This window comes from Theropithecus gelada, chromosome 5, assembly GCF_003255815.1.
Source record: "Theropithecus gelada isolate Dixy chromosome 5, Tgel_1.0, whole genome shotgun sequence".
Classification (NCBI taxonomy): domain Eukaryota; kingdom Metazoa; phylum Chordata; class Mammalia; order Primates; family Cercopithecidae; genus Theropithecus; species Theropithecus gelada.
This window is the reverse complement of record NC_037672.1, coordinates 19,766,825-19,779,332: the sequence shown is the minus strand read 5'-3', so window position 1 is coordinate 19,779,332 and position 12,508 is coordinate 19,766,825. Positions and strand designations below refer to the sequence as shown.

The following is a 12,508-nucleotide window of genomic DNA, read 5'->3' as shown; positions in this document are numbered from 1 at the left end:
GCTATCTGCTGTACCGCAAAAAGGAGAAAGATAAGAATAATTCTCATTATGGTGAAATTACCACTTTTATTGCCACTGTCAGTACTTGTTGAATTCATAATTCATGGCCCATCGCTCAGCACTGACACATGACATTGACATGTGATGGCATTTCTTGTGTAACAGAAAAAGCAGCCAGTGAAGAATGACCATTTACATACACCACTACTGAGGTCTGCATGAGCAGAAAAATGGAGCAATCGAGATGACGATGGGCTGATGTGTTTTCAGTAACGTCAGGCGTTGTAAGATAAAGCCTTTCCAATTGGTGAAAACAAATGCATTTTCATTTAGTTTGAGCACATATTTACACACTTACTTTTTATTCTCTTTTTGTATTGCTTCATTTTATCATCTTTGAAGTACTAGTATACTAGTAGTTTGGTTTGACTTCTAGATGCAGAGATATGGGAGTTGATTTAAGTTTAAATAATCTTTGAGCTCAGTGGTTTATGTAGCCAACTAGTTTAAGATATTAATCTGCCCATTGTAGGTAGCAATAAACATTAACTTTAAATTAAAGTGATATGGATCACTCACAAATATATATTAGTACCTAATATATGTAATACACTGTGTTGTTGTTAATAATCGAAATAGGAGAAGACACCTTTTCATCTTATGTAGGTATTTTTGCACAAAATATCTCCAATGCAACCTTCCCTGGCCACCATATTTAAAAATACGTCTTTCCCCATCGTATTTCTTACCCGTATCCACCAACAGAAGTCTCTAGGCCTTATCCCTGCTTTCTATCTGACATGCTTGATAATTTGCTATTTATTTTGTTATTTTTTTCCTTCCTAACCATAGTGTAAGGTTTGCTAAAATAGAAATTTTTTGGCTGGCTCATTCAGTACATTATTGCCAGCATCTGAGATAGTTCCTAGCACATAGTTAGCACTCAAGAAATGCTTTAAAATGAGTTAATTCATTAACAAACAGAATCCTCCCCTCAAGGAATTCAGGATTTAGTGACAGAAACTGACAAATAAATTCTGCAGTGTCATAGATATTATAATAGATGTGGATGGTTAGATTCTGGACAGCAGGGATTTTTTTTCTATGTAACCACTGTATATTTATAGTTCTACAAAGAACATCATTTATAATGCTTATAATATATATGTTATAAAGAATGCTTTTTGGACAAATAAATATTTATGAGATGAAAAGTAATTAATTTTTCATCTCTTTTTGTATTGCTTTGTTTTATGGTCTTTAAAGTGTTATGTTAGTATACTAGTAGTTTGGTTTGACTTCTAGATGAAGAGATACAGGAGTTGACTTAATTTTGTTTTGTTTTGTTTTGTTTTTTTTTGAACTTCCAGTTTTTATTTTTTAAACATCATTTAACAAGAAAAACATTCAACCAAATTAAAACGAATTAGGTTGGATTCATTTACAATAAAATAATCAACTTAAAATATCAGCCCTTCCATTTAGGACCAAGGAGGCCAATAGTTCCTATTTAAATAGCAGAATTGCACAATTATTTTTACCTATATTTGATGGCACAAAAAAATAAAATTCTTATAACTTCCACAGACACCCTCCCCGCCCTCCAGAGTAGAGTTCATACAATTGCATCTAAGGTCAGTACTCAGGCTTTTGAAAATCACCTTACATTTTGAAATATAATACAACTACTCTGGTAACAAGAATACTTTTAAAACAATTCTTAGAGAAAACAATTCTTATAGAAAACAAATACCTTAGATAATTGTGTGGTGCATTAGACTGCTCAAAGAAACAGCAAAGATGAAAAATAATGTGCAAGAATTATAGTCCCTTGTTTGTAGAAACCATCCAAATAAAATATTTTCCCTAATTTTCCTTGCTTCTTATAATTGATTAGCAGAGATGAATTACAAGAAGCAGAATGCACCATTTTTTGGTCCTTGGTTGTAGCTGCCCGCTTAGGAGTTCATGACTATAAATATAAAGCAAATATGATTATACTTGCAAGTTCTGGAAGGGGAAAAAACGCGGATATCTCTAAAGTGTTTCTCTATCTTTGCTTTCAAGTCATGACAAAAAAAATTCACAGCAATTTAAAGGATGCTGAAAGACTAAACACGAGCCCACTAAAATAGAGATTAATTTTACTTATTACACTCCTATAATAAAAATTGTAATAAGTATGATATTGTATTAAGTAACATTCTATAGCAAGCTGTGGGAGCAAATACAGCATTTAACAGATGCATTTACAAACCAGGCACGGTAGCCTTTAGACAGAACATCTTATTTTCACACTCTTGAACATGTAACCTTTAAAAAAAACCAAAAGGAATATGTAATTTATGACAGCTAGCCAGGCACTTAATTTGGGGAAAGAGAAAGATTTTGAGGTAAACTAGAATTATTTTGACTTAATTTTGAATCCTCTCATTAGGCTCAGTGGTTTATGTAGCCAATTAATTTAAGATACGAATCATTGTAGGTGGCAATAAATATTAACTTAATAAATTAATAAAAACAAAGAGTGTTTAGTCTCTGTGAGGGTAAATGTCCTACCTACTAAGGCAGTTTGGAGATTGATTCACCTTCACCATCAATTTTCTTTTAGTGTGATTGGCTGGGGAATTCAGTCCCACCCCCTCATTCTGTCGGTGTCATCCTGAGTAGAGTGCCTTCACACACAGCTATCTATTTAGGGGATCTCTTCACACACCGTGAGGAAGCATAGATGTAAATTCTAAATGCATCTGCTAATTACAAGTAGCAAATCTGCACATACTGAGACAGTCATATAAGATATATAGTCTGATTTCATTCTTTCAGTAGATAGTGATTGAACGTTTTATATAGTAAGCACTGTGTAACATACTGGGAATTCAGTAATGAATAAAAAAATACAATTTCTGATTTAATTACATGGTGGGGTATACATTTACTATCTTATGCATTTTCTGATCATCTCATCTACTTTTTGCCCCTGTTCCTCTGCCCTGGCTTTCTTTTAAATTAATTAAATATTTTATGTATTCCATTTTAATTCCTCTACTGGAGTTTTGACTCTACCTTCTTATATTATTTTTTACTGTTTCCCTTGTATCTAGAGATTTCAGCATATCTCCTTCATTTATTATAGACTATTTTGAGTTCCTATGGTACCACTTCATGTAAAATGTAAGCATCGTGCATTAAAATTCCATTGATCATCCCCCAATCTTCATGTTATTGTCAGAAATTTTACATCTACAAATGTAATAAACTCCACAATACTTTTTTGCTGTTTTACACAAAGAAAGTAGGAAAGGAAAACAGGACAATATATTTATTCACATATTTTCAATTTCCTGTGCTCTCTAGTTCTACCTGTACAGTCAAGTTTCCATATTATGCCATTTAACCCCGGCCTGAGGATATTCCTTTAGCATTTCTTGGAATGCAAGGCTTTTAGCTATGAATTATCACAGGTTTATTTTATCTAAAAATATCTTTATTTCAACTTCATTCTCAAAAACATACATAAAATTCTGGGTTGATAGTCTCTGTATTCCGCTGAGAACTTTAAGGATTCTATTCCACTGTCTTCTGGTGTTTTTGATGAAAAATTATTCTTACATTATATAACCCCTGTATGTATGGGTCCTTTTCTCTTTTCTTTTTAAAGCCTTTTTTCATTTTTGATTTTCAGCATTTTGCCTACAGCTATGTGTGATTCTTCTTTTATTTATCTTCCTTTGGTTCAACAGGTTTCATTTGTGTTTTAAAACGTATGTGGAATATTTTGGTCATTATTGCTTCAAAATTTTATCTCACCTGTCATTATGTTCTTTATACCTATGTTGGACTTCTTGATATGATGCACAGATGAGTAAAGATCTCTTTATTTTTAAATCTTTTTCTATTATTCAGATTTCTTCCTTTTCATCTCTATTCAAGCTCATAATCCTTTCTTCAGTAGTTCTCAGTCTGCTGTTAAGTCCATCTAATGAAGTTTTCCTTTGAGAATTTTCTTTTTTTTTATGGAATTTTCATTTAGTTCCCTTTTGTAGTTTAATTTCTCTTCTGAATGTTTTTATTTCTCTACTTATTATAATTATCTTTAATATCATTTCTTACAAATTACAACATCTGTGCTATCTAATGTCTGTTTTTATTGACTCCTCTTTTTTTCCTGATTATGAGTCACATTTGTTCTGCTTTCTCACATGTCTAGTAATTTTTTTTATAGTTCAAGAGATGTTATTAGGATACATTGTAAGGAGTTTGGATCATGTTGCCTTCCTTTAAAATACATTGAATATTGTTTAGAAGCATTCCACAGTTCGGCAGCTCTTTTTGGTCTTTCTAGCTTTAGGCCTATTCTTTGATAGGATTGGTCAACTTTAATGATTAGTTCAGTGATACACTGTGGCCCTTACTCTAGGAAATTATCCTTACTCCCAAAATGGTTTTTCTGAGTTCTCAGGGCAATGCCAGAGGTGCTCAGTGATTGTTTTTTTGGAAGGGTGGTAGGGCTAGAACTCCAACACCTTGCAGCATTCCAGCTCTACAATGCTTGTGTTATTTCATTCCATTCTCAGGCCTGCCTGCTAAGCATTATAAAGCCTTACCCTGAGCATGCATATCCCAGCCCTTAGTCAATAACCCACATTTAATTCCACACAAATTTCCCACCTACCAGCTACCCACAGAATACACACACATACATCAATTCTCTCTTTGCCCTGGTGTACAAATTCCAGCCACTTCAGGAGCCTGGAACTCTAATCTCTGCCACTTCAGCTCAGTGACTATGAGCTCCACCTCCCTGAACTCTGGAAGGAACATGTCATGAGGCAGGGAGAGCCAGGGCGTTTGTGAAGCACATGTCTGGGGTTTTTCTTCTCTCAAGCATCACAGTTCTACATTGCTTATTGTTCGATTCTTGGAAAGAGTTGCCTCATGTAGCTTGTCCAGTTAAATGTTTCCTTACAGTGGTATAGAATATCCAATAACAGTGTGGCGATTCCTCAAGGATCTAGAACTAGAAATACCATTTGACCCAGCCATCCCATTACTGGGTATATATCCAAAGGATTATAAAGCATGCTGCTATAAAGACACATGCACACGTATGTTTATTGCGGCACTGTTCACAATAGCAAAGACTTGGAATCAACCCAAATATCCATCAGTGACAGATTGGATTAAGAAAATGTGGCACATATACACCATGGAATACTATGCAGCCATAAAAAAAGGATGAGTTCATGTCCTTTGTAGGGACATGGATGCAGCTGGAAACCATCATTCTCAGCAAACTATCGCAAGAACAGAAAACCAAACACCGCATGTTCTCACTCATAGGTAGGAATTGAACAATGAGATCACTTGGACACACGAAGGGGAACATCACACACCGGGGCCTATTGTTGGAGGGGGGAGCGGGGAGGGATAGCATTAGGAGATATACCTAATGTTAATGACGAGTTAATGGGTGCAGCACACCAACATGGCACATGTATACATATGTAACAAACCTGCACGTTGTGCACATGTACCCTAGAACTTTAAGTATAATAATAATAAAAGAAGAATATCCAATAACATTTATTCTGTAAAGGCTAGAAGTAGACATCTTCCATCTTCCATTTCAGTAGAGAAGACATGTTAAATATGTAATTATATCATGAATTGTTTTAATTATACTTGCTATGAAGGAGAAACATAGAAAACTATGGGCATCTATAGTAACTGTTCATAATCTAGTTTGATTTACCCTATAAGGTTTCCCTCAAAAGTTATCATTGAACTGAAATCTCAGGGATGAACAGGCATTAACTAGATGAAGGGAAAGTAAAGTAAAAGTTTAGATACAGATAACAGCATGTGAAAAGGAACCAAGACAGTCGGGAATATGGTATACTCAAATAAGTGAAACAAAATGAGCATCTAATATTTGTTTGGATTGCATTATGTGGCTGTCACTGTGCTAAATGCTTTATATATTATTTCATCTGATCCTAACTTTTTGAAGTTGATAGTGTAACCTGCCCATTGGGTTCATTTTGCCTGTTGCCCAGATAGAGCTAATTTATGAAGACAAGTAAATTGCAATAAAAAGTTTAATTCATACCGAGCTGGCTGAGCCAGAGACCCAGAGTTTTATAATTCCTCAAATCAGCCTCCTTGACAATTCAGAGGCTAGGGTGTTTCAAGGATAGTTGATGGGTAATGGAAAGGGTGCTGCTGACTGATTGGGAATGCAATCCTAGGGGTATGGAAAATGGTCCTCATTCTGAGTTGGCCTCTGGGTGGGGTTACAGGACTGGTTGGCAGGTCTGGGTGAAGCCATTCATTGTCAGAAATGCAAAAACTTGAAAAGACATCTCAAAAAGCCAATCTTAGATTCTACAATAGTGATGTTATCTGCAAGAGTAATTGGGGAAGTTATGAATCTCATGACCTCAAGAATAACGGCTGGTAATAGCTTATGGCTACACCTTAGCAGAATTCAGGCTCCTCTCATCCTCCTAACCTGGTGGTTTTTCATTAACTTTACAAAGGCAGTTTAGTTTTGGGGAAGGGCTATTATCATTTAAACTATAAGCTAAATTTCTCCCAAAGTTAGCTTGGGAAGCAGGAGAGGGAGGAGGTCTTTCTTCTCTTAGGCAAGTTGGAGACACAAGAGGGAAAGTTGGCCAGAGGAAAGTGTGTTTGAACCGAGTTTTAAAGGCCTCATGGGGCTGGGCGCAGTAGCTCACGCCCGTAATCCTGGCACTTTGGCAGGCCAAGGTGGGTGGATCACTTGAGGTCAGGAGTTTGAAACCAGCCTGTCTCTAGTAAAAATGCAAACATTAGCCAGTCATGGTGGCATGCACCTGTAATCCCAGCTACTCATGAGGCTGAGGCAAGAGAATTGCTTGAACCTGGAGGTTGCAGTGAACTGAGATCGTGCCACTGCACTCTGGCCTGGGCAACAGAGTGAGACTGTGTTTCAAAAAAAAAAAAAAAAAAAGACTGCACAGAAGTTGAGAATTGGTGAACAGCTGACAAGACTGAGGGAACAGCACATACCCTGGCACGGAGGTTTGAAATGGCATAAAGGGGAGGAGCAGAATGCCTGTGTAGGGAGCTAAAGTAAGACCCTCATGTCCTAGAGGAGTTTATAAAGGAGAGGGTAGTTAGATGGCTGCATCCTTCCAGAAATGGAAAACAGAAGCAAAATATAGGGTGTGTTTTATGTAAACCAGATTTATTTTACAAGTTTAAAAGAAGGGGAACATCACACTGAGGGGCCTGTCGGGGTGGGGTTCAAGGGCAGGGAGATATTAAGGACGTTTATAACATTTTTGTCACCTGACTCTACACACACATGTGGAGCTTAAAACCTAGACGATGGCTTGATAGGTGCAGCAAACCACCATGGCACATGTATGCCTATGTAACAAACCTGCACGTTCTGCACATGTATCCCAGAACTTAAAGGAAAATTAAAAGAAAGCTTACTTAGATATTAATCTAGGAAATGAATCAAGTCTTCTTTAGACATCCAAAGTGAAGTTATTTTACTCATTTGCCAGACATTTATTGACCTTCTGTTACGTGCCAGACCCTCAACCAGCGGTTGAACAAGACATTTCATACCACATAGGTGTTAAGACCAGAGGAGGGCCTGCTTTGTGAGTTCTAGCAAGAAGGATGGTGTGGCCAATAGTGGATGGCCCAGAAAACAGGGAGAGTGGCTGCAAATGCTGTCAGAGACTCAGGCAGGGCCAGATCATACTTGGCATCCTTGATAGAAAAACAACATGACGCTTTTAGAGGGCTTTTAATCAGAGGAATGATCTTATTTAAATTGTGTATTTACTACTTCATTTTGTCACCCCACTCTACACACACACAAGAGTTTTAGCCCGTGGACACTGTTGGTGGGTGCAACAGCCCCAAAGGAAACTAAATCAGTAGGCTTGTGGTCAGGACTTTTTTATAATTCCAAGATAAGAATTAGAAAAGGAACAACTCATACATTTGCCAGATTCATGTTATAAAGATGGTAGAACCTCGATTTAAATTGGTTTCTGTGCTGATGCTTTATATCTGACACCTTCCATGCTGATCCGGGGGAAGCTAGTTACCTACTAACATGACATCCAACCGTCTGAGACCTCAGGGTGGGTAAATTGATGCTAACTTGGATAGTTGGCTCCTGACATCAAAAGTTGTTTCAGCAGTTTGCAAGCTCACCCTTCCAGGCGCTTTTGATTTCTCTTGAGTCCTCTCCAGGTATCTGCTGTCACACATACTGCTCTGTCTATTTCTCGGTTAATGTTTGACAAGCTTGCCTTGCTTCTTCCAGAATTACTCTGTTTGAAAAAATTCCATTCATTAGTGTCTACATGTAAAAAATGGGAAAGATTGTCCCATCTCTGGCCATATCACTATATGCTAATGAAGCTGCATATTAAGGACATTTGTTTTCTCATTTTCAGGAAGGCAAAGGTACTAACAGGTGACTGTGGTGTGAATGACTGATGTGAAGTGTCTATCTCTGCTATAAGCAAAGATGGGGAGCAATAACAGAAAATTGTCATGTGGGCCCTTAGTGCTGGTTTGAATATTGAAATTTCAGTCCAGTTAACTCTTCTAGTGATACTTGTTTTATCCCTGATCTAAGGGCCAAAAAAAAAAAAAAAAAAAAAACCACCAGATTTTTTTTTTTGGTGGGTTTTTTTAATCTTTTGCCATTCAATAGATATATTTTGCAATTCTGCTTTCACTTGTTCATCATTATCTTCAAAACAATATTTAGAAATAAAAACAAAACTAAATGAGAAGAAAACAAACTTTCTTTTTTTTTCCTTCCGGGGTCCCAACCCACTGCCTGTGATTGCCTGAGTGGATGGCTGCATCCCTGATCCTTCCTGCCTGGCTTCTCTGATAAACCCTGCAGCACGTCCCGTTTCTTTCTGCAGACAGCATTAACAGAACTGATCCTGTATCTTCTAGGTTTCCTCTACGCTCAGAACAGCACCAAGCGCAGCATTAAAGAGCGGCTCATGAAGCTCTTGCCCTGCTCAGCTGCCAAAACATCGTCTCCTGCTATTCAAAGCAAGTTTGTTTTTTTGTGTTTTTTTTCCTCTGAAATTCTTGTTTTGTTTCTTTAGGTCTGCATGCATTGCAGTTCTCTGCTTCTACAAAGAATCAATATATTATATTCTACAAAAGCAACTCTATTGATGCATTCGTGTCTACCTAAATACCCAGGAGAACATTTGGGCTATTAGGAGTCATTTTCCATTTGGCAGACTGACAGCACAGTCTTAGTGACAGGAGTCTGTCCTGCAAAACACTGGGACATTTTTGTTTGATGTGAGGGATGGGGACTCGACTCAAGTAACTGTAGGAATTCCTATTGCTTGCCTTGTTAGCAAAGCAGCTGGACACTTTAACCATATTACCTTGTACATTGTTTGACTCTCATCCACTGGGTCTATAATTTAGACACTGCCAAAATTCAGAAATATCACTAGATTAGAAAAAATATTACAAAGGGTCAAACATTTAAATAAATGTGACTTTTCTTCTTTGCTCATTCTCTCCCTGTATCAGTCAAGATTCTGTAGAAAAACAGAACCAATACATACTCACATGCATACACATAAACATATACATATAATATACATACACACACATGCATATACACACATGTACATATGCATATATGCAAACATATGTAAAGAGATTTATTTGAAGGAATTGGCTCACACCATTATGGGGGCTGGCATGTCTGAAATTCATAGAATATGCTGGCAGCTGGAAGCGCCGGAAGGATTTCTTCAGGAAGCCTCAACTGATTGGATGAGGCCCACCTACATTATTCAGGGTAATCTATGCTTAACTTAATGTCAACTGATTATAGATGTTAAGCACATTGACAAAATACCTTCACAGCAACACTTAGATTAGGGTTTGATTAAATAACTGTGTACTGTAGGCTAGCCAACTTGACAGGTAAGGCTAACCATCACATTCTCCATCTTCTCTTTCTCTCCAAATCTGTGGCATTCTTAAAGAGTAGAAAATAGAGGATATCTAAGGGAAGTCCTCAATTTATTTTATAAAGATGCCATATAACTTAGAATATACATTTACAAATATTCTCTGTGTACAAACATTCTTTATACACAATTTTTTTCAAGCATCAAACAAGTCTTCGAATCAGAGAAGGTGGTATTCTTCACTAGTGAGAAAATAGAACATTAAAAATCTAGGTGGAATTCCCTAGGTATTGGGGCTATAACCCACATCTCTGCCTACTCTCTTTTTATAATGCTACAACATTTTGTAGGAACTCATGGATTCAATTAGTGATTTAAAAATATGAATGCCCTAAAATGTCATGGGTCTCCACAACACAAATGAGAAAATACGGAAAGAACCACAAACCACATGATACATTCAGTGAAAAGTGCCAGAATAGAATAGCAATTTGTGTCAATGGCACTGACCAAAGGTGATATATCGTCATAAGATTTATTTAATTCACTTATTCATTCAACAAATATTTATTATATGTCACTGCCTGCTTCTTGTGCTGGGAGATGGAGCAGTGAATAAAACAGATTAAAAACCAAACCAAAACAAAAAAAGCTCTTCTATCAGAGCTTACATTATATTCTGTGGGGAGAGGAGGCAGAACTAAATAACTTTTATTAGTAATAATCCCATGCACATACAAAAATTAAAATTATAGTTTAGATACATTGCCCTGATTTTTTTTTCTTTCATTGCACACACATGCACACCATCTCACAAATAAAACGTAACATCATCAGCAACCTGGAAGACCATAATCTAGAAAAATGCCAGAGCCCTAATCCTATGTGATATTGAAGCTGCAGGTGCTTTTATTGCCACTATTTGTCAGAGATTGTTGGTTATTACAGCCATCGCTTTTCTCCTTTCAGGTTGGGATCGAAATTGCCAATTTATCAGATATTTGCTGAAAATATAGTCATTGGTACCATGTAGACAGGTAAAATGTAACTTTCAAATGGATCTCTGTATTCACATAGAGAAGCAGAAAATTGTCATGTCTTGCTAGCACTCTTTGTGCACCAGCGTCTGATAAAGCCATGCCCCCAAATAAATGTTCACGGAGGATACAATGCAATTTTCAACTAACTGTGAGGGAAAAGGATGTGTTGAGAGGAAAAAAAATAGAAAATACTAAAAAAAAAAGATCAGAATGACTTTAAATACTAATGGGAATGTATAGAACTGGCTAATACTGAACCGACACTAGACTTAGCTCATGATTTGTGGACCCCATAAGACTCCCGCCTTCTCCTCTTCATCTTTTGCCTTCTCCTCCAGGGTTGGAAAGGCGAATGGTTTATTTATCATGTTTGCAAAAGTCTCTCATGTTCAGGACAGTCAATTTGAAAAGTACAAAGAAAGATAAGAGCCCACACACACGTGCACACCACACACACACAATCTGCTACCTTGAAGTAACTACAAATAACTAGTAATATCTTTTTTACTGTCAATGTATATGTACTGATGATATCATATCTATACCAAATTTTTATTATTTCATTTACATGGTATACTTTCATAAATATCAACCCTGCTATTAAAATTTTTTGTAAGATCATTTTTAATGGTAAGCATAATACTATATTCCACAGCGCTAGAATATTGTATTTGACCCCATTCTCTGGCTTTGGATATTTAAATTTTTTCCCCTTTTTACCTCCCACTCTCAATATAAATAGCACTATGATAAATGACTCTGTGTATATAGCTATGCTTTTAAAATTACTTTCCCCTAAATTTTGAATTATTGGATAAAAGAACTGATTTATCAGAATGTAAGCTTCCCATATATTACAAAATTTTTCCACAAATTGGCCTTTCAAATGTTTTTCAGCAAAGCATACATATTTCTTCTTGAGTCCTTTTGTTATTTAGGCATAATACTCTTAATACCTGGAAACTTTATACCTTTTATAGTCATTTGTTAAAGACAGATTTAAACTATTAGTTCTGGTGTTTGTGCCTCAAATGAAAACATTAAAAGAAGCAGCATATGACAAAGACTTTCTACATGAAGAACCATAAACATTCTTAAATGTTTGAAAATTAAATGTATTTCTCATTTTTAAAATGTCAAAGGCAAAACATAGAAGTCCCAAACTACCGTGTTGAACCACATATCTTGACTTTGATGTTTGAGAAGACTGTCAGACAAATATCAAAAAGCACTACTGTCTTGGAAAGGTACCAGGGATCAACACACATGACTTCAAAGACAGGAGGTGATGGATCTATGCCATAGCAAATGGCCTTCTCCCATCGAGCCACCTGACTGGTAGTTGAACAAGAGTAATAGATACGATCTAATGAGAATTAATTTAGGCCTTAGAATGTCTTCCACCTGACACTAATATCGCATCAACCAGGGTAAGAAATTAGACAGGGATAGAGGCAGCAATACCTGGGCTTTGAACAAAGAATTGTCTTG

At 36.5% G+C, this 12,508-nt stretch overlaps 1 protein-coding gene across 7 annotated transcripts in view; it reads left to right on the top strand.

Annotated features, from left to right (window-relative positions):
• Positions 1-12,508, top strand: part of KCNIP4 (potassium voltage-gated channel interacting protein 4) — a 1,213,657-nt gene that overhangs the window by 1,049,784 nt on the left and 151,365 nt on the right. Inside the window, exon 2 of one of the 7 annotated variants that reach the window (XM_025385250.1) lies at positions 8,986-9,087. The exons of the other annotated variants lie outside the window; for them this stretch is intronic. Within the exon in view, the coding sequence (XP_025241035.1) occupies positions 8,986-9,087 (102 nt within the window). The remainder of the gene's footprint in view (positions 1-8,985; positions 9,088-12,508) is intronic. 7 annotated transcript variants of the gene reach the window in all.